The following is a 22,393-nucleotide window of genomic DNA, read 5'->3' as shown; positions in this document are numbered from 1 at the left end:
GGGTGCCCGTGGGCAGCCCTTTCTCGTGGATACGGGACGTGCCCGCTGCCCACGGCATGGCCCTGCCGCCACCTGCCCGTGCCCCGCTCGCCGGCAGGGACTGGCCCGTCGCCAGCTCCAGCCTGGCATCTCCCTCGTTGACGTGAGCGTTTCAGGCCCTACATGGCCGGGCCCTGGCTCCCACCGACCCGCGCCTCTGCCCGCGCCCGGCGATGCTCCCCGCCGCACCTCCTTCATCACCCCTCGCCCAGCCCTCAGCTCCCTCGCCCGGCCCCGGGGCTGGCGGGATGCTCCGTGCCGGGGCTCCCCGAGGGCTCTGGCACCACCTAATCCCCCAGGAGGGTTTGGGAGGCATTCGGAGCCCTCCCGGCTCCCCGCTCTCCGTCCTCCCCCAGCCACTTCAGCCGCCCTGAGTCACGCTGCGCCGCCGGCAGAACGGCAAAGCCCACGCGCGCGGCTGGCGAGCGAGGAGGGGGAGAGGGGCTTCGTCCCGGCAAGCGCTTTCAGGCAGGGTAATCCGGTGTTATTTGTAACGCTAGTAGGGGAGCTATTTTTAGAGAGAGGCAAATTTGATTTAATAGAACATAATTTGCCGCTGACAATTCAGAGGGCGGCCAAACGAGCAGCAGCTGGATTCCCAAGGAGGCTTTTTCCTACCCTTCCTGAAATCCGAGGCTGATGTGCCAGAAGTGGCATTTGTTATTCCAGCAGTTGCTGGAGGAAAGCCCCTTGGGATGGCCCAATTAGCTCCACTTTGCTTTCCTTCTCTTGCTTCGTGCCACCCCGTAGCCCGCTGTTAAAAGAAGCGAGGGATATTTTTGCTGCTGTCTGTCATGGGAGGGCTCGGTGCGCCCGAACCCCTTCGGGCAACTGGAGCCAGCCAGGTCCCCCCCTTTGCCTTTTTTCCTGCAGGCTGAGCTAGCGCTGCTCTCTCAGCCTGTCCTAAATTTTTATTTAGGATAAAAAATAGGTTCTGGTCCACCAAAACAGCTCATTTGCCAGGAAGCAGAAAGCCTGCGTGCACTCCTGGAGGGTTTCTTACAGACTGGGTTCTCCTGGACTAGCTTTGGAGATACCTTGGGACAAACCCTTTGTCCTGGAAAAGTGCAAACACCGTATTTCCACTTGTCTTTTTCCCGAGACAAAGATCCCCAGACAACCGATGCCGCTGTGGGAAGACGTTGGCTAGTTTTTTTTCTATCCCGAAAACCAATGTGTCCAGCCTGTCCCCAGTTGGTGCCGTGGGGACAGAGAGAGCCGCCGGGATGAGCTGGGGTGGCCGCAGGCTGGGGGCGAGTTGCCCCAGGGCTGGCAGGGCCCCAGCGAGGGTGGGGAGGTGACATTTCACTCTGGGTTCTCTGTTGTCCCCACACGAGGGTCCTAACGGCAGAGCAGTGCGGGCATGCGGCATCGTCCCCCCACCGCCCCGAGCAGGAGCAGCAGAAGCATCTTGGGGGGTGGGGGGACCCCAAACCCCCGCCAGCTCAGCCCACGCTGCGCTGCCGGGAGCCTCGGAGCCGCGCTGTGCTGCGGCCAGGAAGTCCCAGGCCACGGGACGGGACTGCCGAGGGCAAGAGCCCCAGCGGCTGTGCCCCCCGGGGCTGTCCCCGCTAGCAGAGGGAGGGCGGAGGGGCAGGAGCTTTTCCAGGCGGCAGCAGCTGCCTGGCTCTTGGGGAGCATCCTCGGGCAGCGGCACCCCCGGCACGGCACAGCTTCGTACTCGGCAAAATTTGCCACGAGGCGAATCCCCCCGTCCGGCCCGCAGGGACGCAGGGTGCGCTCCCAGCTGCGGCTCCCGGGAGGAGAGGGCTGAGCGGCGCGGAGCGCAGCCGCGTCGTTTAACTCCAGCGAACGCGTGCCCGGGGTTTGGTGGGCTTCTCTCCAGATGTGCGGTCGCTCCCCACAGCTGGAAAACCCCTTGGCAGCCATCCGGCGGCGCTGGTGGGTGCTCAGCCTTGCGCCGGCCGCTCGGGGGGTCGGCGTCCTCCCCGTAGCCCCGAGGATGGGTTTGCAGCGCTCCCTCCCCACCGGCATGGGGCTTTGCCCCGGTTCCGTGTCTCCGAAGGCGCCGTGGGGTGGTGGTGCGGGCTTTCCCAGCTCGCCCACGCTCCGCTTTCTGCAGCCCGCCAGCTCAGGCTGGTGGAGACCCGGAGACAACACGTAGCAGGGACATGGCCCTAAAGTCGAGAGCAAAGTGCTCTCATCCTCTCCTGGCAGAACAGCCGCCTCCTTGGGAAGCTGCTCTTCCCCCCCATGACGGATTCGGTTAAGTGAAGCAGCTGATAAATTTTGCAGCCTGAAAATGGAGAGGATGGAGAGGGCCGCTTGGTTGGAGGCCTTCTGACGCTTCCTCTGCGGCACAGGTTTTTCCAGCGGGAGCAGGCTCCCTCTGACACCCAGTTTGGAACGTAGGTTTTCATTTACGATGATTCTCGGCGGCAGAGCCAGCTAAAGGTCACCACCAGCTTCGGAGGTGGAGGCGCGAGCTGGGAGTTCCCGCTCGTTCACATCCTGCGTCCGGGCACTGCGTCTTCTCTAATTGATTGTGTCCTTCCTTCTGCTCCTGTCGCGCCGGGTTCCCCTGGAAAATGCTGCGGGTAAATAAGGCAACGAGCTCTTTTTCCCTGCCCGCGGCGTTTGCCTTGCCTCTGTCGAGCCGCATCCTGCCGCGCCGAGAGCTGCGGTCGTTGCGGGCGGCACGGCACGGAGCCCCCGCGGCAGAGGGGCTCCCCGGGGGACGCTGAGCCCCGCGGACGGGCGCGTGGCGAGGCGCTCTGCGCTCCTCCTTGCCCTCGCCCCGCTTTCTGCCAGCCCCCCGCTGCGGCCAGCGCGCTCCCGGCTCCGCTCCTGCGGGGTGCCTGGAGCAGGGGTCCCCCCCGGCCGCGGCGGGGGGCCCTCCCCGGCCGGGAAAGCACCCTTGCACCCCATTTCCAAGCTCACCCCCCCCGCGCCAGCCGCAGTGACTGCCACGGGCGATGCTCTCCCGGGGGAGCGGTGGCAGGGCACCGCTGACGCCTCCTCTCTGTCCCCGCTCTAGGGAGGAAGGAGCTGACCGGCCGCTCCGAAGCTCCGGGGTTGCTGCCCACGGGCTCAGCGGGATGATGCCGGCCGGCCGGGAGCCCCCCGTGCCCCTCGCGGCGCTGATGTGACCGAGCGGCCGGCAGGGACCCGCGGTGCCGAGCCCAGCACGGCGAGCGCAGCGGCTCGTGGCCCCTCCGAGCGGGCCCCTGCCGCCCGAAGATGAGCGATGGCGGGTGGATCTCGCTCAGCCCCACCGAGTTCGCCCAGCTCCAGCAGTACACCGACTGTGAGTACCCCGAGCCCCCCGCATCCTCCTCCGGGACAGGGAGAGGGGTTTTAAAAGTCCTGTTGATCTGTGCCGCACTGGTGTCCTCCGTGCCCTGGGTGTCCTCCTGCAGAACTAGGTGACTTCTTAGGTTTTGGGTGGGGAGGCTGGGAAGGTCCCCGACCCCCAGCACCGGCTGGTGGGGCACAGCAGAGGAGTCCCTGTGCCTGCACGCCCGGAGGATTTAGCTGAGCACAAGCCCCCCCCCCCCCGCTTTGGGGGATGCACACGTGAGCGCGGCTCGGTCCCTTCGAAGGCGGACGGCTCCCACGTTCGTTAGCGAAGCAAAATGCCAGCGAGGAAAGCAGACTGGCTTTTCCTGAACACGCGGAGCTGCTCCACAGCTCGGCGTGCTTTGCCAACACGCTGCGGTAATTTTACTCGGCGCTTTCGCAGAGCAACCCTCTCCTGCAGCTCCGCACAAGGAGAGGAGGTTGGCAGCGGTGCCGTGGGGTCCTGGGGCTGCGAGCGGCTGGGGAGGGAGCTGGGCAAAGCCCCGGGGTCCGAAACCAGGTGCTCGAGGTCCTGCCTGCCAGAGAGCCGGCGTGCGGGCGGGCGATGGAGCAGCGCTGCAGCCCAGGGAGATGCTGAGAGCAGGGCAGGGAGGGCAGGACGAAGGGAGAAGGGGGGTTAAATCTCAGGGGCATGGCTTTGCAGGGGCTGCACGGCCCCGGGGTGAGCAGGCTCCTGTGGCAGCGCGGGAGAGGACGGGGGGGGCAAAGGGGACCCTATGAGCCCCCCGGGGATGTCCTCGGGGCTGCTGCACGTGATGTGAACCAAGTCAGGGCTGAGAGCGTGCGGCGGCACCGTCTCCCAACACAAACAGCCCAGTGCAAGCTGCTCCCTGCCTCCTGCCTGCCTGCCAGGCAGGGGCGGGCAGGGCTGCGGGCAGAGGTGCGTGCGCAGCGTCGCCGTCTGCATCTCGTCCTGCCCCTCTGGAGAACGGGCTCTGCTTTCTTCGATCACAGACCGTAAAAACGCCATCCGTAACGCTGAGCTCAGAACACGTACGGCGTCTTCGTTTCGTCAATCCAAGTTTGGCGAGCGAGGCTGCAGCGCGGGCAGCTGCCCCTCCCCGGGACAGCGGTCCAGCACTGGAGCAGGGCTGGGGGTTCCTCCCGCGGGTCCGCCCCAGCCCTGGGGCCAGGAGCTCCCTCCCTGAGCGCACGCTGGCCCCCGGTTACGCTCTGTGACCCCCCCGACCGGCCCCAGGCACCCCGGACAGTCACGGTCCAACGCCGAGCTCCGTCCCCAGCGGAGGGCAGGGGGGAGCAGGGGGGTTTCACAGTAATTTACGGGGCTGGTGTGTCTGAGCCTCTTCAACGGACATGCCTGGAGACCTGTGCCTGAAGGTTGGGGCTTAACGTTCCCTCTCCTTTATCGTTTTTTCCATTTCTCCCTTATTTCTCAATTTTGGAAGGACCGATGTCCCTCCAGCCCTGAGGACAGCCAGCCAGGGAAACCCACTGGCCAATCTACACAAATTGTGTGGAAGTTTGCACGGAGCAATACCCTTCTCCTTCTCCCTCCTGGCACCTCCTGGAGATGCCAATGGGCAGCCCAGGACAGGCTCCGGGGACGACTCGGGCTGCCGAGGGGGTGCCGGCAGGTACCAGCTCTCAGCACGGGGGCAGCCCCAAAAAGCCCGTGCGGAGGGGCCGGGATGGCCGGGTGTCGTTCTCAGCGTCGTCCCCGGAGCAGCCGGGACCGGGGAGTGGTCCAGGCTTTTCTTGCCCAGCGCCGCGGCTTCGCTCTGCGTCTGCATTCGTTTTCGTATAGGTAGGAGGAAGAGGGCCCATCCCTGCTGGGTGGCTTTACATATGTGCCGTGCCCTCCAAAGTGGGGGGAAGCAAGGCACGGGCGGCCCCTTCCCGGGCATGGAGGGGACCAGAAATCGTATGTCCAGCAGATAAACTCGTCTCCACCCTCCTGCGGGTGGTCTAACGGCGAAGGGGGCTCGCGGCGCCGCGCTCAGCGCGATGCCTTTGTCTCCCCAGACTCCACCAAGAAGCTGAAGGATGTCCTGGAGGAGTTCCACGGGGACGGTGTCCTCTCGAGGTACAACCCCGAACAGGTATGGCCCTGTCCCCTCCAGCCCCACCTCCGTGCTGCCGGCAGCTCCCGGCCCCCCGCCGCCTCCCCCAGCCCAGCTCCCGCTGCTCACGGGGGAGGCAGCAGGTCTGTCCGTCCGCCCACGGCCGTGCTCCCAGCACCGGGGAAGGTGTTCCCGCAGGTGGGGAGCATCTTTCCCAGCCCCAGGTCCCCCGGGACCAGGCATGGCCATCCCGCCCCATCCCGCTGACGCTGCCGGGCCCCCGCGGCCGCGCCGCCCTCCCGTGCGGGCCGCCGGCTGCCTCGCTGAGAGCGTTTCGGGGCATCTCCTCGCCAGGCAGAAGCTGGGAGGGATTTACTCTCTCTTCCCCCCAAAAAAACAAATGATTTTGCTGTTGCCAGCGCAGGGACAGGGCAAGGCCCTGCGCCTTCTCGCAGTTCCTCAATCGTTTGCCAGGAGCTGAGCACCCGGCTCCACCAGAGCCTCCTGCCCCTCCAGTGGGCTGCCCGCCATGTGGGGGTCCGCAGACCCCTCGGGCAGGCAAGCTGGCCGCTGCCCTACAGGCGGCAAGTGCCGTCCCGCCGCGGCCCTGCCCGTCCCTGCCGCTCCCCCAGCTCCAGCCCCGGCTGCCGCGGCTCCTGTCCCCGTTCCCAACGCCGCTCCGGCCCCTGGCAGCCGGCCGGTGCAGGGGATTTCCGGCCCTGCTATCTCTGGGTCCCTTAAGGTTATAGCTGGGATTTGGGGAGCCGGCGCTTTTGGGGAGGGCTCTGCAGCTGGTGTGCCCCATGAGCAGGGCCCAGGGCATGGAGCCGCTGCCACCGGCTCTGCACCCCCGTGGCGTGCCGGGGGCACCTCCAGCAGCCTGCCGGTCCCTTCCCCAGCCCATCGACTACGAGGGCTTTCGCCTCTTCATGAAGACCTACCTGGAGGCAGACGTGCCCGAGGAACTTTGCCAACACCTCTTCACCTCCTTCAAGCGTAAGATTTGCCAAGCCTCCCCCGAGACCCAGCGCCAGAGCCCCAGCGTCTCGCAGCTCAACACCCGCGGTGAGCCAGCCTTGCCCCCGCCGCCCAGCCGGCACGTGGTGGCACCGCGGCACGTTGGGCTCGCTCCAACGCCGCCCCGCAGGGACGAAGGTCGCGGGGTGGCACCCGCAGCGGGTGGCATCGGGGCCAGCGCACAGCCCAGCTCCGTCCCACCCGACGGACGGGCTCCCGGGGACCCTACGCTGCTCCGGGGAGGAGAGGGCTTTCCCCGGGGTGGGGGACCCACGGGGCATCACTGCGCTGATTCCTCCCTTTCCTCTGCGCGTTCAGAGCCCAAGTCGCTCGATGCCGGCATCTCCATCCAGACCGAGGTGGCCTGCGCCCCCGTCACAGGTACCGGCGCGGCGGCCACCAAGTGCGCGGCTGCACCCGGAGCGGGGGACGTGTGCCGGGCAGCCAGCTTCTGCCTCCCCCGGCCCCTGCCCGGGAGGATTTGCAGCGCGTGGAGACGTCTGCTGAAAGGACTATAAACTGCAAAAGAAAAGGCAGAACCCTCCTCGGGTGCTCGCCTGCTGCGTGGGGGCTTGGGAGCGGCTCTGGACGGTGGTGGGGGACCACGTCCTCCCTGCCTGGTCCTGAGCGCCGCGGCAGCCGGCACCCAGGGACAGGATCGGTGCCAGGAGCCTCTGGGCCAGGCAGCAGGGTGAGGGGCCACCCGTGGTGCCCCTTGGAGAGCCCTGGGGCCGGGATGCTGGCCTGCTTTGGGGCTAGCAAAGGGGATTCCAGGGCAAGCAACTGGCGCCCAGGCAGGGTTCCTGAAAGAAGGGGGTTGCCAGGCACAGGCACCCTGGTGTCATGCTGCCCACAGGCGTACGTCTGCTTTGCAGGGATCAACGGGAGAACGCTCCTAAGTGCCATGGGACGACACGCTCCTGAGCCCAAGAGCTGCCACAGCAACGCGGCTGAGCCGCAGCCAGCGTCCCTCACCCTGGCATCGATTCCCAGCATCTCTCCCAGCTGGTCCAGGTCGTCCTCCCAGAAGTCCACCACCGGCACCCCTTCTGCTCACAACTCCTCGGGCTCTTCAAAGGTCTCCTCTGGGTCCCTGCTCAGTCCTCAGTCCCCAGGTGAGCTCGGCTGGGGCTCCGTGGGGGACACGGGCGGTGACAAGCCCTCCCCGGTGTCCCAAGTCGTGGAGCCATACCTTGCCCCAGCGGCACAGCTGGTCAGGTCCCTGGCGCGGTGGCGGTGACCTTCCAAACTCGGCGGGTTCCTGGTGTCTCAACACCTTCACTTGGCAAACTTAAGCTGCCGATCCCGTCCCGCAGAGCCCCCGCCAGTCAATGTCTTAATTACCTGGCAGCGGCTCCGAGCGCGGGGGGATCGGAGCAGTGACTCACGGCTGCCTCCAGCCGAGCTCCTGCCAGCCACCGACGGGGGAGCGCTGGGAAGGGCGCCTCTGCCAGGAGCAGCCATCTGCCGAACGCTGCCGCCGGCGCGGGCGGCCGCGAGCGTGGGCTGTCCCGGCACCCCGGCGAGCCGCCCCGCCGCCAGCCGAGCTTCTGCCTCCTTCCGGGTGGGTGCTTGTCCCTGGCAGGGTGCGTCCCTGTGGGCTCCCGCCACTCATCCCATCCACGCCTGCGGCAGGGGTCTGCGCCCCAGGGACCCACTGGCGGAGTTCAGCCCTGTTCCTGCGATAGCACCCAGCCCCACGTCCTCCGTGCCTTGCCAGCCCCACAACAGGGGTCCCTGGCCCAGAGCTCACGTGCTGCCAGCCCCGTGTCCTGGCTGGGGATGGCTCCTGGCCCAAATGGCCAGCCCCATGCGTGGCCCTCATTCCCCGCTCCCTGCCCGCAGGCACGAGGAGCGCGGAGAAGAGGTTACCCTTCAGCCTGCGGAAGGGCCACAGCTCCCTGAAAGCTGCCCCCCCGCCGCCCCCCGCCCCCCTGGCCCAGGTAGTCCACCTGAAGGACATCGTCTGCTACCTGTCCCTGCTGGAGAGGGGACGGGCAGAGGACAAGCTGGAGTGTAAGTGGGACCCTGGGGCCACGGGCTGCTGGTCACGCTGCGTGGAGGGGGGACGGGTGGCTGGGGGCATCGCCTGGGGGGGTCGCCCCAGGAGGTGTGCAGGGCTGGACGCTCCTGCTCCCTTTTTAATGCTGAAACGTGAAAACCGCTTGGGAAAACCACTCAGCCCGGCCCCACTGCTCCTGCCTGCCGGCACCCGTGTCCTGCAGAGGGGCAGCCGGGGGGGCTGTGGCTTCGCCCCGATACCCGCAGCCCGGTACGGACTCGGGTCGCGTCTCGCCCGGGCCGAGCCGGCGTGGCACTGCTCCCATCCCGGAGCCCCGGCAGCGCCGGCAGCGAGCGCCGGGTGCCCTGGGGCTGGGCTCCAGCCGGCTTCTCTTCTCCCTGCAGTTATGTTTCGCCTCTATGATACTGATGGAAACGGGCTCCTGGACAGCTCGGTGAGCCTTCCCTCCGGAGAGAAAGCCGGGGCCGCGCGGGGGACCGGAGACACGCAGGGCCTGTCGGGATGCTGCTCCCCCGGCAAGGCACTCCGAGCTAAACAGGGATTCGGGGAGGGAGGAGGAAGGCAGCGGCGTTTGCTGCCGGGCTGGACCGCGGGGCCGGGGGGTGCGCACCGGCGCCGCAGCATCCAGCAGCGGCTGGAAAAAATCCACCCCCCAGTAACTGTAGCTCTAGATCAGGCCACGGTGTTTCAGAAAAGGGAAAATCGTGCACACAGCCTGCCCGGGATGTTTTCTCTTTGTCCTCTGGGTATCTAATCTGCCTTGAAACCCGTTGCAAATAAAAATGTGTTTTATCAGAGTAGTTCTTCTGAGGGAAAACCCACTGCAGATTTTCCGGCAGATTTTCAGGGGAGAAAGCAGCACCCACCGAGAAGTGGGGTGTCGCTGGCCCCCTGTGCAGATGGGGGCCTGGGGTGGCCTTGGGCGTATCGGGACGTAGACCCGATACGTCCCCGGCTGGGGAGGCGTGAGGCTGGACACGCTGCTCGTGCCCGAAGCCGTCCCTGAGTGCCTGGTGCCGTCGCCTCTCTGTGCTCAGGAGCTGGATCGTATCATCAACCAGATGGTGCACGTGGCCGAGTACCTGGAGTGGGACTCCACCGAGCTGAAGCCCGTGAGTGCCGGGGCCGCCGGCGGGGCCGCGGGGGCTCTCGGCCGGAGCCGGCAGCCAGGGATCACTAGCAGCGTCACCGTGTCACCGCGTCTCCTCCAGATCCTGAAGGCGATGATGGAGGAGATCGACTACGACCATGACGGGACCGTGACGCTGGAGGAGTGGATCCGGGGCGGCATGACCACCATCCCCTTGCTGGTCCTCCTGGGGATGGAGACGGTGAGTGCCCGTGCGGAGACCCGCGTCGGCCGCCGCATCCGGCCGCCCTGCCCGCTCCCGGAGGACAGCCCAGGGCTGGCGGCAGCGGGAGAGGAGGGCGGCGATGGAGGGCGCGCAGGGACCACGGGAGGGCACCCTACCCCCGGCAACGCGCCGCACGCCCGTCCGGCGCCGCACAGTCCCACGCCGGCCCCTGCGGACACCCCCGCCCTGGCCCTGCTGACCGGCCTTCACCCCCCAAATCTTGACAAGCTCAGGTTTGAGCTGCAGTGGTTGCCAGCTGCTGTGCCCAAGCAGGCTGGGCTTGCTCCTCGGGATTGTAGCACGCTCCGGTTGGATGAATATTCAATCAAAAAAATAAAATGGCAGCTCCTCTCCTGGGGTGAGCTTCAAAGAGCAGAAGTGGGGTGGTTTGGCACCCCCCTTATTTTCCTGTGTTGTTTTTTCATCCTTTTGGGCTACATTTCATCCAGGTACATCGCTGGCCATCAGGTGATTAGTTTGCAGGGAAAATCCGGGGTTTTGCTCCCCGGTGCCCATCCTGGTATTTGCTTCCCCCGGGGAAGCGGGGGGCGGGCTTTCTGGCAGGAAAATTCAGGAAAACGGGGAATTTTCAGTGGCTCCTGCAAAGCGCTCGCGCCTGGACCCAGGTGCGAGGGGCTTGCCGCGGTGGCGGTGGCCTGGCCCCAGATGTGGCGTCACCTCCTTCCCATCGGCCTCTGGGAGAGCATCCCCGCCACCGCGCTGTGCCGAGGCGCCGTGGGGAGCCGGAGCTCGGTGCCAGGAGCTGGATGTGCCCCGGGAGCCAGGGGACGCGGCGGCGGGGATGCTCGGGGGAGCACCCCGCCGGCAGCGAACTCCCGCAGACGCGCTGCGGGCTTTTGCGGGGTGAAAAGCTGGTAAAAGCGGCGGGCTGAGCGGGCGGGGACCCCCAGCAGCAGGGGAGTGACCCCCCTCGCCCTCCGCGCTCCTGCCCCGCAGAACGTGAGGGACGACGGGCAGCACGCCTGGAGGCTGAAGCACTTCAAGAAACCTGCCTACTGCAACTTCTGCCGCACCATGCTGCTGGGCGTCCGCAAGCAGGGCCTCTGCTGCTCCTGTGAGTCGTGGACCCTTGCCGGACCGTCGCACCCAGCGGCTCCCGTCCCACCCCAGCGCCCCGGGGAGGGGGCAGTGCCCGTGCCGGCGGGGTGACGCTCCCCACCCTCTTCTCTCCTGCCAGTCTGCAAGTACACCGTCCACGAGAGGTGCGTGTCCAAAGATATCGCCGCCTGCATCAGCACCTACGTGAAATCCAAGAGGAACACGAGCGTGAGTAGGCGGCCGGCGCGTTTCTGAGCTGGTGGGTCTCCTGCAGAGCCCTCCCGGAGGCAGCAGCTGACCCCTCGGTCTCCTGCCCTGGTCCCCCATGGCTTTTTCCCCCGGGACTTGCCCCTCGGCTCCTGGGCAGCAGCTCGTGGGCATTCCCAGCATCCAGGGTGGGCCCCAGTCCCAGCCCCTGGGGACCCACAGGACCCCCGGCCCTGAGGCTTGCCGCAGCCCTGGGTGGGGGACGGGCGTCCCCGATGCGCTGCGTGGAACAGCAGGGAGGGGATGCGGCCGTGTGAGGGGCGGGTTTGGAAAGGGCAGCGCCAGTCAGTGTCCCTGCAGGATGGGCCGCCCTCCGAAATGACGGCGGCAGCCCTCAGTGGAGAGCGGTCGCCCGCGGGCCGGTGGGTGCTGCGCCCCACTGCCCCGTGCCTTGCAGGCGATGCAGCACACCTGGGTCGAGGGCAATTCCCCCGTCAAGTGCGACAGATGCCACAAGAGCATCAAGTGCTACCAGGGCATCACCGGCCTGCACTGCGTCTGGTGCCAAGTCACCGTGAGTACGCGGGCGCGGGGGCCGCGGGCGCACCCCGCACGGCCAGCCCCGGGGCCGGAGAGGCTCGCGACGGCCCGGCGTCCCTGCCCGACAGCCCTTCCTCCCGCCCCGTCCAGCTCCACAACAAATGTGCCTCCCACGTGAAGCCGGAGTGCGACGGGGGCCCGCTGCGGGACCACATCCTGCTGCCTTCCTACATCTGCCCTGTCGTCCTGGTAAGTGCCCCCGTCCCTGCCGACGGGCGGCCGGGGCCCGGCCGGGCATCGCCGTGGCCGACCTGCCTCCCCCGGCTGCCGCCGCCTTCTCGGCGCGGCGCGCGCATCCGCGCCTCCGTCCCCGCAGGACAGGCAGTCCCACTGCTGGAGACCGGAGAGCGACTCCCCGGCCAGCACCAGCCCCGAGGACGGCCAGGGCTTCAAGTTCAACGCCACCACGGTGGACGGGCAAGGGCTGCAGGTAGGTTCCTGCGCCGGGCTGCCGGCAAGCTCTGCCGTGGGTGCGCGCCGAGCCCCGCGGCGCCGGGCGTTCGCAGCCACCCTTTCTGCCTCCCAGATCAGCCCCCGGCCCGGGACGCACCCCCTCCTGGTGCTCGTGAACCCCAAGAGCGGAGGAAGGCAAGGGGAGCGGTAGGTGGGGTCCTGCCCCGGGGGAGCAGGAGTGGGGCTCGCCTCCGCGGCGTCCCTCACTCCTCTCCTCCTCTAGCGTCCTCCGGAAATTTCACTACCTGCTCAACCCACGCCAAGTGTACAACCTGGACCGCGGCGGGCCCGCGCCGGGGTACGGCGATGCTGCGGCCGATATTCTGCCTCCTCCCGCCGGCCTCTGTTCCCCACGTCACCCCTTGTCCCTCCTGGCTCTCTCCAGGCTGAGCTTCTTTCGGGACGCTCCGGATTTCCGCGTCCTGGCCTGCGGAGGGGACGGCACGGTGGGCTGGATTCTGGACTGCATAGGTGAGCATCGTCCGCCCGCGTCGTCGGCGATCTGCGGTGGGTTCCCAATATTCCCCCGCCGGGGGGGCGGGGTGGGGGTCCTGCCAACAACATCACCCCTGGGCTCCCCCCGCCTGGGGTGCCAGCCGAGGAGGCACATGGAGAGGAGCAGGGGAGGAGCCCCTTCAGCCCCAAACCTCCCCTTGAATTACAGACAAGGCGAACTTGGCGAAGCACCCGCCGGTGGCCGTCCTGCCCCTGGGAACGGGCAACGACCTGGCCCGGTGCCTGCGCTGGGGAGGAGGTGAGGCCGGGCGAGCGTCGCCCGGGGGGGCGGCCGGCGCGCGGGGACCGTCCGGGGCGGCTCGGTGGGTGCTGTCCTGGGGAGGAGGGAGGATTCTCGGGACAAGGCTTGGGGCTGCACCTCAGCCCTGGTGCCTCCTGATGGTGCCTCCAACCCCTTCCAAAAAAAGCCGCCGCTGCTTTCTAAACCCCCATCAGCCGGGTCCTGCCCAGCAACCTTTTTCAGCTGGGGGAGCTGGGCCGTTAGCCGAAATCTCTGCCACCGCTGCCAGGTCGAGCTGGGTGCCGTGGCAGCAGCCCCAGGCTGCCCCGGGTGCTCAGTACCCGACTGCCTCCAGCCCCCCGCAGCATGGCTGCGCTCCCCTTCATCCTCCTTCATCCTCCTCAGGCGCTCACCTTCTTTCCCGTACAGGCTACGAAGGAGGCAACCTGATGAAGGTCCTGAAGGACATCGAGCACAGCACGGAGGTGATGCTGGACCGCTGGCAGATAGACGTCACTCCCAGTGACAGAGAGGCCAACGGAGACCCTGTCCCGTCCACCATCATCAACAACTACTTCTCCATCGGGGTGGTGAGTACCGCGGGGCAGGGATGGGTCCTGAGGGCAGCCCAGAGCACAGCAGACGTGCTGCTCGGCTGGAGAGAGCAGCACGGCGCAGGGCTAGTGATGGGCGCCCAGACGAGCGCCGTGCCGCGCCCGCCACAGCCTCCCGGCCGCAGCAAGGGGGAGGGAAGAGCTCTGGAGGGCAGCGGAGCACGGGAGCTGTGCCCCGGGTCCTCAGCACAGCCGCAGCCTCAAAAACGCCCGGATCAGCGGATTCCCAGGGACATTTCCCATTCAGCCAGTGGGAAATGCCTCGGCTGCCACGAAGTCAGTGGAGCGATCCAGCCCGGTGGTGCACTCGCGGGGTGCCAGCCCCCCACACTTCCCTCCCCGTCTCCTCCTAGATTCATCCTCAGCCCTTTTCTGAGCCAGCCCTGAGTTAATTCCCAGGAGCAGGGGCTGGTTCCTGGTGACACACCTCAGAGACCATAAAAGCCTTTGTAAGTGTCTGTTGAAACGCTACATTTGAGCTTGAGTCTCCCAGTCCGGGGACTCTCCCTCCCTGCTCCTCCTTGCTCATGTTCCCAACCTCCCTTCATCTCCCGGTGTTGTTTTTATGGTTTTATTGCCTTTTGGAATGGCAGCACTTAAACGCACAGACAGGCATGGAATCTCTCTCTTCCCTGCGGGGAATGTTGCAAGAGCAAGTGTGTGAGGAGCTTAAACAAGGTTCAGGGAAATTTGGGGGGTTGAGATCTGCTGGACACACCACCTGAAGCTTTTGCTGAGGTGACACCCATCGGCAAAGCCCGGCTTTGGTGCTCAGACCTGCATTCCCCCGTGTTTGCCTAACCCAGGGAGGTTAGGGAGCCCGGGGAGGGTGGCGGCCCTGTGCCATGGGGCCTTTCCCCGGCGCGGGGGGTCGATCCTGGGAGCAGCAGGACTTTGGGGGAACTGCAAAGTGTAAAGCACTTCTCTTCCCGGGGGCTTGCAGCACTTTTGTCCGGGGCCACGGGTACCCGAACGGTACCACCACGGCGTGGGTCACCCACGGGGCAGCGCTGCGGGACGCTTCGCATCGGCTCCTGCTAATGCCGGGGGATGTCGCCGCCGGTGGCGTTTGGTGACGGCTTCCGAGTCAGGCTTAAACGCCTCCCACCCCGCATGGGAGAGGTTGTGATGAGTTCCAGGAGAGCGGCCACCCTGCCAGGGGAGCTGTCGGGGTGCAGGTCCTGGGGCGTCCCCAGAGCCCCGCCGGTAGCTCCCTCCGCATCACCTCCGTGCAGAGCCCCTGTGATGAGGGAAGGAGGCCAGGTGCACTAATTACGTCTCACTTAACGAGCTCGTTCAAGGCTGTGCAAGCAGCCTAGCTGAGGGTGACTCCATCGCCTCGGCACGGCCCCCACGCCGTGCCCTGGTGCCTGGGGGCTGGGGGGGGGGGGGGAGCTGAGCCCCCTTTGCCGGCGCGCGCCTGCGGGGCGCAGAGCGGGGTTTCTGTTGCCCTGCTGCGCTGCCGACGCCTCTGCGCTCCCTCTCCCCGCAGGACGCCTCCATTGCCCACCGCTTCCACGTCATGCGAGAAAAGCACCCCGAGAAATTCAACAGCAGGTAAGGGCTGCCCGTGGCTCCCCCGGGAAAGCGGGGCGCGGGGAGACGCCCCGCCGCCGCGGCGCACCGTGCCGAGGGGACGTGCCGGAGCCTGCTGCCCTGCCGCCGCGCGCCTCTCCCCCCTCTCCCCATGGGACTGGCGGCAGGCAGGGGGTCTGGGGTGCTCCTTCGGGCCCCGTGCTCGAACTTGGCCACGCACCCAATTACGTTCATTCATGCTTTATAATTAGCGATGAATTCCAGGACCGGCAGGAGCAGGCAGCGAGGGCAGGGCAGGCAGCAGGTCGCAGCTCGCTCCCGCCGTGCTCGGGGTGCATGGAAACGGCGTGACGGCAGCGGGAGCCGTGGCTTGCGACCCCCGTCCCCCTGTTCAGAAATACCTGCTAGAAAAACCCCCAACGGTGCAAAGCGTCCGCCTCTGCTCTGAAATTCAGCTCCCCTCGGCGTACAGCTCCCCCTCGAAGCCCAGCGCAGCGGTCGATGCAGGGCATGAGCAGTGGTCAGGGGCTGCCTGGCAGGATGCGGGGAGGGTACGAGGCAGGGTGCTGAGGTGGGGGACATCCCCTCCGCGGGGTTTCCTGTCCCCGACAGCCCACGCTCTGCTGAGAGCTGGTGGAGGCACCCCATCCCATGCTGAGGGACCACGTGGCGCCCGCAGGGTGTCAGAGCCAGGTCTGCCTGGGCCCCCCCCCGCCCCACAGTACAGCTCCCTGGGGCCGAGACGCCGGCGGTCCCTCCCCATCAATGGCTCCTATCCCCATCGCAATGGCTCCAGAAAGGTTCTGGCAGCCCATCCTGCCGCTGCCGGCTGGGCTGGGGCGAGGCCCCGCTCCCGAGCGGGGTGCTGAACCCGCTCTGTGCCCCAGGATGAAGAACAAGCTGTGGTACTTTGAATTTGGGACATCGGAGACCTTTGCGGCCACCTGCAAGAAGCTCCACGACTACGTCGAGGTGGAGGTGGGTTTCCCGGGGCGGTCCCTGGCTCCGGCTGCGGCACAAAGGCTTTTTGGGAGATGTCGCCGACGGGTCCCTCGGGCAGGGCTTTTGGCCGCTCGGGGAGCGGCTGCGCGGTAGCTTTGTCCCGTAACGGCGCGGGGAGGACGTGGTGGCTGGCAGGACCCGCTCTTCCACCGCGCGGCACTTGCTGCGAAGCCGGCCAGCTGCAGGCAGAAGAATAGCCCTGTATTCTCCCCCCCTCCCAGCTGTATTCGAGAGCGTGCCTGGAATATTCTCTCCATAAACTCCGCGTCTGCTCCCGGCCCTTGTTGGATGACATGGAAACAGCCTTTAATTAGAGCGGGGAGGAGGGCCCGCCGTTGCTAAGAGTGCTTCATTTCCCCGCTGGCGCTGGGGCGTTTGGGCCATGCTTTGCTGTCGCCTTCCGCCTCTCCTTATCTCTGGATAAACGACCCTTTTATAACTCAGGCTTGAGGGCAAGGGGAGAAAAACGTTGCTTGCCGCAACGGGCTGGTGCAGGTCTGACCAGGCGGTGGGGCGCAGGGTCGCTGGCAGGCAGAGAGCAGGCAGAGCCCGGGGAGCTGGCAGCGCGGTGTGCGTGGCCGTGGGCTGAGGGACTTTGAAGCCTGTTCCCGGGTGGGGAGTTTCAGCCCTTCCCAAAGCCCGAAGCGGGTAGCTGTGCCCTCGGCACCTGGCGGGAAGGGGCAGGGGCAGCGGCACGGCCACCTCAGCCCCTTCCCCGGCCACACACCAAGGTCCCGGGGCGGATAAAGCCCGTGTCTGTGGGGTTCGGTGCTGCCGGAGGTGGGTGCAAGCTGCCCCCCGCTCCGTGCGAGGTGCCCCACGAGCTGCCCGCGCGCTCCCCGCCAAGCGCGCGGCGGCACCGGCTGCGCCACGCCGGCAGGAAAGCGTTAATCCCGCAGTATTTGAAGTTTTGAAAGCGGCAGCCTGTCCTCCCTCCGGCTCCCAGGCAACTGTCAGCCTTGTAGAGAAACGGCAGTTTTGTTTTGGAAATTGGCACTCATTCCCCTGCAGCTCCTGGAAATGAATTTGCTTTTTCCCCAGCTGCAAATTTCTACTTCCAGCGCCGCTGCCAGCGCGCCATCAGCTGCCCCGGCTCAAAGAGCCCATTGTAGCTCGCTGGCGCGCTAACAGGGGCGGGCTACGCGGCGCGAAGTCGCTCCCCGCGCGCGCGTGCGTGGGCAGCCGTGGCCCCGCGCGCCCCGGGGCAGGACCGGGCTCCCGCAGCATCCCCAGACATCCCGCAGCCCCGGGCAGCCAACTCATCCCATCCCAGCGCGGCCGGGTCCGGACCCGCCGCCTCGCAGGCAGGACAGATGCCCGTGGCCGGGGCGACGCGACGCTCGGCCGCGCGTGGGACGTGTTGTCCGTCCCGCGAGGAATCGGAGCCCTCTCACTGGGTTTCTGCTGCTCAGAGCATTAGGGTCTTCTTCCGTTCCTACAAATCGTAATAGCGTTAAGGTGCACTGAGAGCGAAAGGATTTACATCCTTTACAAGCCTCGGAGAGACAGCTCTTCACTCCCGAAGCAGAAGAGTCCTGCCTTTTGCTTTCAAGACGAGCCTAAAAATAAGATCTCGGAGCATCAGGGGAGGCAGAGCAGACCTGAACATACAGAGGCGCTCGCTCGTGTGCGCGTCCAGCTCCGCGTACGTGCGGCCGGCGCGCTCGGCGCTTACCGACAGCATATTAAAAATAAGCTCAAGACCTTCACTCTTTGCTACAGGAAAACAACAGGAGTCAAAGCAGGAGCAGGGGTTTATCAGCCCGTTCCTCTTGGCAAAGCAAGCGAGGGCAGAAATGCTGTCACATCCCCAAAACGCAAGGAAAAAAATGTGCTGGTATTTGCTGAAGCGTAGCGTGGCAGGTAGAGAGCAGATGTGTAAAGGAAAATACAAACGCTCTGGAGAAAATACAGTTGACTGGGAAAGTGGCTGCTTCCTCCAGAGGCTCCAGAGTCGTCTGGGTAGCGTAAGAGTGAGAAGACCTGAAGCTGAGAAATGCATTTCTATGGCTGTTGCTTCCAGTCCTGTGGGAAAGCCGCAGGCAACAGATATTTTACTTTTTACGGGGAATTTTCAGCTGGGGCAGTCCTGCTGTACGACAGCGAAGCCCGGGATACCAGCTGTGTGCGGCGCCTTGCGGTTTTCTCTCCAAAACTGACATTTTTTCCTCTGACACCTTTCCTATAATTTCTTTCCAGCCTCAGTTCTCGTGTCCCAATTGAAGACAAACTGGTTTGAGTCAGTTTTCGGGCAGCCAAACTTTCTGATTTTTCGGCATCAATTTGAACAAGGGGAGGTGGGGAAGCACGTGATGGAAGTGCTTGGATGGAGGGGCTGAGGTGGTATTGCATCCCATCTGGGGTCGCAGCACCGAGCCTGGCCAAGGTTTTATGTGCCCTCGTAGGAAATTGGCTTTTCAAACCTGCCACCTCGGACGTGTAGTGAACTTCATGTTGCAATAGAGGGGAAAGCAGCCCAAGGAAGGGGAGGTGCTGGTTGCCAGCCCTAGAAAAGCAAAGCCGGAGGGTGTTTGTTTGCAAGCCGTTGGCTGCTCGTGCCACCCTGGGGCCGGTTTGCTCTGGGGACCGCCCGGCCGCGTGCTGTGCGCGGGGAGCCCCGCCGCTTCGGCGCGGAGAGGAGGTGGGCTCTGCGGGGGCCGGGCACCCGCTGCCCCCGACCCCGTGGCCTGACGCTGCCCGCGTGCCCGGCAGTGCGACGGGACCCTGCTGGACCTGAGCAACACGTCCCTGGAAGGCATCGCCGTCCTCAACATCCCCAGCATGTACGGCGGCTCCAACCTCTGGGGCGAGACCAAGAAGCAGCGCGGTTACAACCGGCTGGGCAAGAAAGCGCCGGAGAAGCTGCACGCCACGGTGGTCACCGACACCAAGGAGCTCAAGTTCTGCGTGCAGGGTGAGCGGCGGGGCCCGGCGGCCGTCGGGGTTTGTGGGGTGCGCGGGGTTAGCACGGAGGGGCTGGGCAGCTGCCGGTTCTGGCTGCGGGTCAGCGCACGTGGTGCCGGAGCAACAGCACCGGAGGGGTCGCGATCGGCTCGCTGCCTTTTGGGGTGCCGGGGTCACCCCAAGAACAATCCGACCAAGCCGGCGAAGGAGGCTGGCGCTGCCCGCCTGGGTATGGCCTGGCACCGCGTTGCGAGGGGCTGGAAATGCCGCGGTGGCCGGAGAGGAGGTGGCTCCCGTGCCCCGCCATCCACCTCTGCCCCCAACCCTCCGGGGGTCACGGCTCAGGGGGGTGAGGCCGGGCAGCCCCCGTGGCCCGCGGGGCTGGCAGGCAGCCGCGGCAGGGCCGGGTGCCGGCTGCTGCAGAGGAGGAGCCGGAAGCGGAGCTGCAGAGCTGGCACCGATGGCTTTTGTAAGCGTCCTCCCAGGCTGCGGCGCGGCGCTGCCGGCCTGGCTGCGGGTTTCGGGAACAGTGCGGTACCCGTACTGGGCACCAGCCAGCACCTCGCACCCGCTGCGGCGGCCACCGGCGCCGTCCCCGCGGGCACGGGCAGGGCGCGGGCAGCCCGAAGTGCTGGCAGGGTTCCGCAGAAGAGAGCGGCGGGTTAGAAAGCAGCCAGCAACATAGGCCAAGCGCCTGTGTTTTCCACTCGCCACCTCCCGCAGCCCGGGGCCGGGGTGGGAAACAGCCGCGGTGTCACCGGCCGCCCCAGGCTGTCACCAGCTGTCCCTCGCCGGGCGAGCCCGTGGGAACGGGCAGCAGGGAGTGGGGCAGAGCAAAAGCCAGTTCCAAAGGGTGGCGAGGGGCAGTGGGGTCAGTCCCCTGGGCACGTCCCCACTTGCAGGTGGGCGGGGGGGGCTCGGCGGGCTTCTCCTGGCGGGGGTTTCCACCTGAAGGGAGTGTGGGATGGAGCACGTCGCCCTGGTGTCGGGTGCCTTTGCTGGTGACCAGGAAGAGCAGGAGCGTGCCCTGGGATTTGAGCGGATCCCTCCTGGGGAAGAGCCCCCCATGCATCCCAGCTCCCGGGGGGACCACGGTGCTCCAGGGCTCCTGGCAGAGGTTGTGCTGCCACTTCATGTAACGCCGCAAACAAGCGGCCGAAGAGCTGGTGAGGACCCGGGCTGCTCCCCTGCAGCCACGCAGGACCGGCACCGTTTCAGACCAGGAATATTTTTGCTTCCGGGGATTTGGGCAGCAGCGTTGCCTGATGCTGCAAACAGCCATCAGGGCGGTCTCGGGGCACGGGGGACGTCAGCACACATCCCCATGGTGCCACCAGCCCCGCTGCCCTCCAGGGCAGCCAGCAGCCCAGGTGTGCCGGCCCTGATGTTTTTGGGTGATGGTGGAAGGCAGGGAATCTCTGGGGATGGGGCGACCCACTGAGATCCCTCTCTCTTGCAGATCTCAGCGACCACCTCTTGGAGGTGGTGGGGCTGGAGGGTGCGATGGAGATGGGGCAGATCTACACGGGGCTGAAGAGCGCTGGGAAGAGGCTGGCCCAGTGTTCGTCCGTCACCATCAGGTATTTGTCCCTGTCCCGGCTGAGCGCCCGACCGATGGCGAAAGCTGGCACCTGTGTCACCCCCCTCTCGTGCCTTGCAGGACGTCCAAGCTGCTGCCCATGCAGGTGGATGGGGAGCCCTGGATGCAGCCGTCCTGCACCGTGAGCCCCCGGGGAGGGGGCGGCTCTGCCGTGGGCAGCTGGGGCGGGCAGGGGCGGGCAGCACGGTGGGCAGGGGCTGGCAGCACGGCGGGCAGCCTCGGCTCCCCGTGCAGCGTGGTAGCAAAGCCTCGGGAGTTGGACGGAGGCTCCTGTGCTTGCTGGTGCGTGGCCGCGGAGCCTGGCCGCCTGTGACTTCTGTCTGCGCCCGCGCCGGACTCATGGCAAACCATCGTGGGAGCCGTGGGGACAGGGACACCCTCATGCCCTGCCGGGTGGGCGGGTGCAGCAGCGTCCCTTCTGGAGGGGCTGCGGTGGGGTCCCTGCCATCCGGCAGAGAAATACTCTGCCTGTCCCAGCGCTGCCTGGACGTGATTAGAAGCTGTAACTCCCGTGCAGCAAAGCATGTAACGACCCGGCTGGGGACGGCAGCGGCGCCTCGCCCCGGTGCCGGGTGCTGCGCTGCTCCCCAGGGCCCCTGGGCTGGGGGATGCCCGGGAGGGCTCAGAGCCCAGGAGCCCCTTACTGAGATGGGTTTTTCACTTTTTTTTAGGTCAAAATTACACATAAAAGCCAAGTGCCGATGCTGCTGGGCCCCCCGCAGAAGAGCAGCTTCTTCTTCCTGAAGAGGAGAAACAGAACTCGAGACTAAGCAGCTTGCACGGAGCCACGGCCCCGAGGGACCCAGCACCCCGGATGCCTGCCTGCTGCGGGGGTCCAAATCCCCGCTCCGTGGTGGGGAGAGACCCCCCGCAAAGCCCAGAGGGGATGATTTGTCCTGGGAAGGTCTTGGAGGCTCCTTCCCAACCACCACAAGCGTCTTCTCCAGCCGGGATGGAAGCGGTGGGCGAAGGCAGGCCGGCGTGCGGGGAGCGCGTTCGCCGGAGCAGCGCTAGGACTGGGGTTTGGGTTTTTTTCCTTTTATTTAAATAACCCTCCCCCGCCCGCCCCAGCAGAGCTGCAAATGAACGCGCTCCCGAGAAACTGCCAAGCTTCTCTTATTTATTTTTAATCCTCTCGAAGGACAGTCGATGTTTTGCTGCACTGGCTTTCTGTCCACCAACCCTTGCACAGCGGAGAAGTTATTTATTTTCTTAGCCGGGAGCAGACGGTCTCTGCCCTGCCTTCGGCTAGCGTTTCGGGGATGCAAAGCCTTCGCCACCGGCCCTGGGAGCCGCGAGGCGTGGGGCGAGCTGGGGACAGACGGGGCCTGGGCCGTGGGGCAAGCGCAGCGGGGGCGGGAGGAGACCGTGGAAATGGCAAAAAAGGGATTTTGGTGCCGATCCTGGGCCACCCCTGCGCCCCGGCTCTGGGCTTCACGTTCCTGGTTATGTATTTATTTGGCAAACTTTGGTGGGACTTTGGGGGTCACCTTCTTTTTGTGAGCCCAGGTTGGACACAAACGCCACCACCCTTCTCTCCGGGCTGTCCCCCACGGCACCTCCTTCCACACGGACCTTCCTCCCTCCTGAAGCCTGCCAGCCTGCGCCGGGGCTGGGGACAGACATCCAGAAGTTCTCACTTGTGTCCCTCCACACGCTTTTTTACACGTTTCCTCGTGTGCTTTGCCAGGCCCGTGCTCTCCCAGCGGCAGCCGGTGCTGCCGCCCATGCTCCCCGGCGGCCGCAGGGAGCGGGGAAAAGCTGTTGCACCTCGGTTTCCACGCAGCCAGGTCTCCCCCCGACCCCCCCCTGAAGCCAAGGAGTGTTGCAGATGCTGCTGCCAGGCCCCTGCCTGCACGGGCGCCCGCTTCTTGCCGCCTGGCCGGGACGCAGGGGCAGGTTTTGG

General features: G+C 66.2%; 1 protein-coding gene across 1 annotated transcript; it reads left to right on the top strand.

Moving 5' to 3' along the window:
• Positions 1-3,240: 3,240 nt before the first annotated feature.
• On the top strand, positions 3,241-21,257 carry LOC309407881 (diacylglycerol kinase beta-like; the record flags this gene model as incomplete). The annotated part of the gene is made up of 25 exons (XM_082003540.1): positions 3,241-3,307; positions 5,344-5,420; positions 6,281-6,446; positions 6,717-6,779; positions 7,274-7,513; positions 8,244-8,414; positions 8,805-8,854; positions 9,459-9,533; positions 9,633-9,752; positions 10,734-10,851; positions 10,975-11,063; positions 11,500-11,616; positions 11,733-11,831; positions 11,959-12,072; positions 12,169-12,242; positions 12,319-12,393; positions 12,481-12,566; positions 12,760-12,849; positions 13,261-13,421; positions 14,938-15,002; positions 15,869-15,959; positions 18,696-18,897; positions 20,347-20,467; positions 20,548-20,608; positions 21,159-21,257. 25 exons carry the CDS (start codon positions 3,241-3,243, stop codon positions 21,255-21,257), a joined length of 2,691 nt encoding a protein of 896 aa, XP_081859666.1.
• Positions 21,258-22,393: the final 1,136 nt, after the last annotated feature.

The sequence above is a fragment of the Phaethon aethereus genome, assembly GCF_964289735.1.
Source record: "Phaethon aethereus genome assembly, chromosome: 9".
In the NCBI taxonomy this organism is placed as follows: Eukaryota; Metazoa; Chordata; class Aves; order Phaethontiformes; family Phaethontidae; genus Phaethon; species Phaethon aethereus.
The sequence above is the reverse complement of the archived record's forward strand: the minus strand, read 5'-3'. Positions and strand labels throughout refer to the sequence as shown.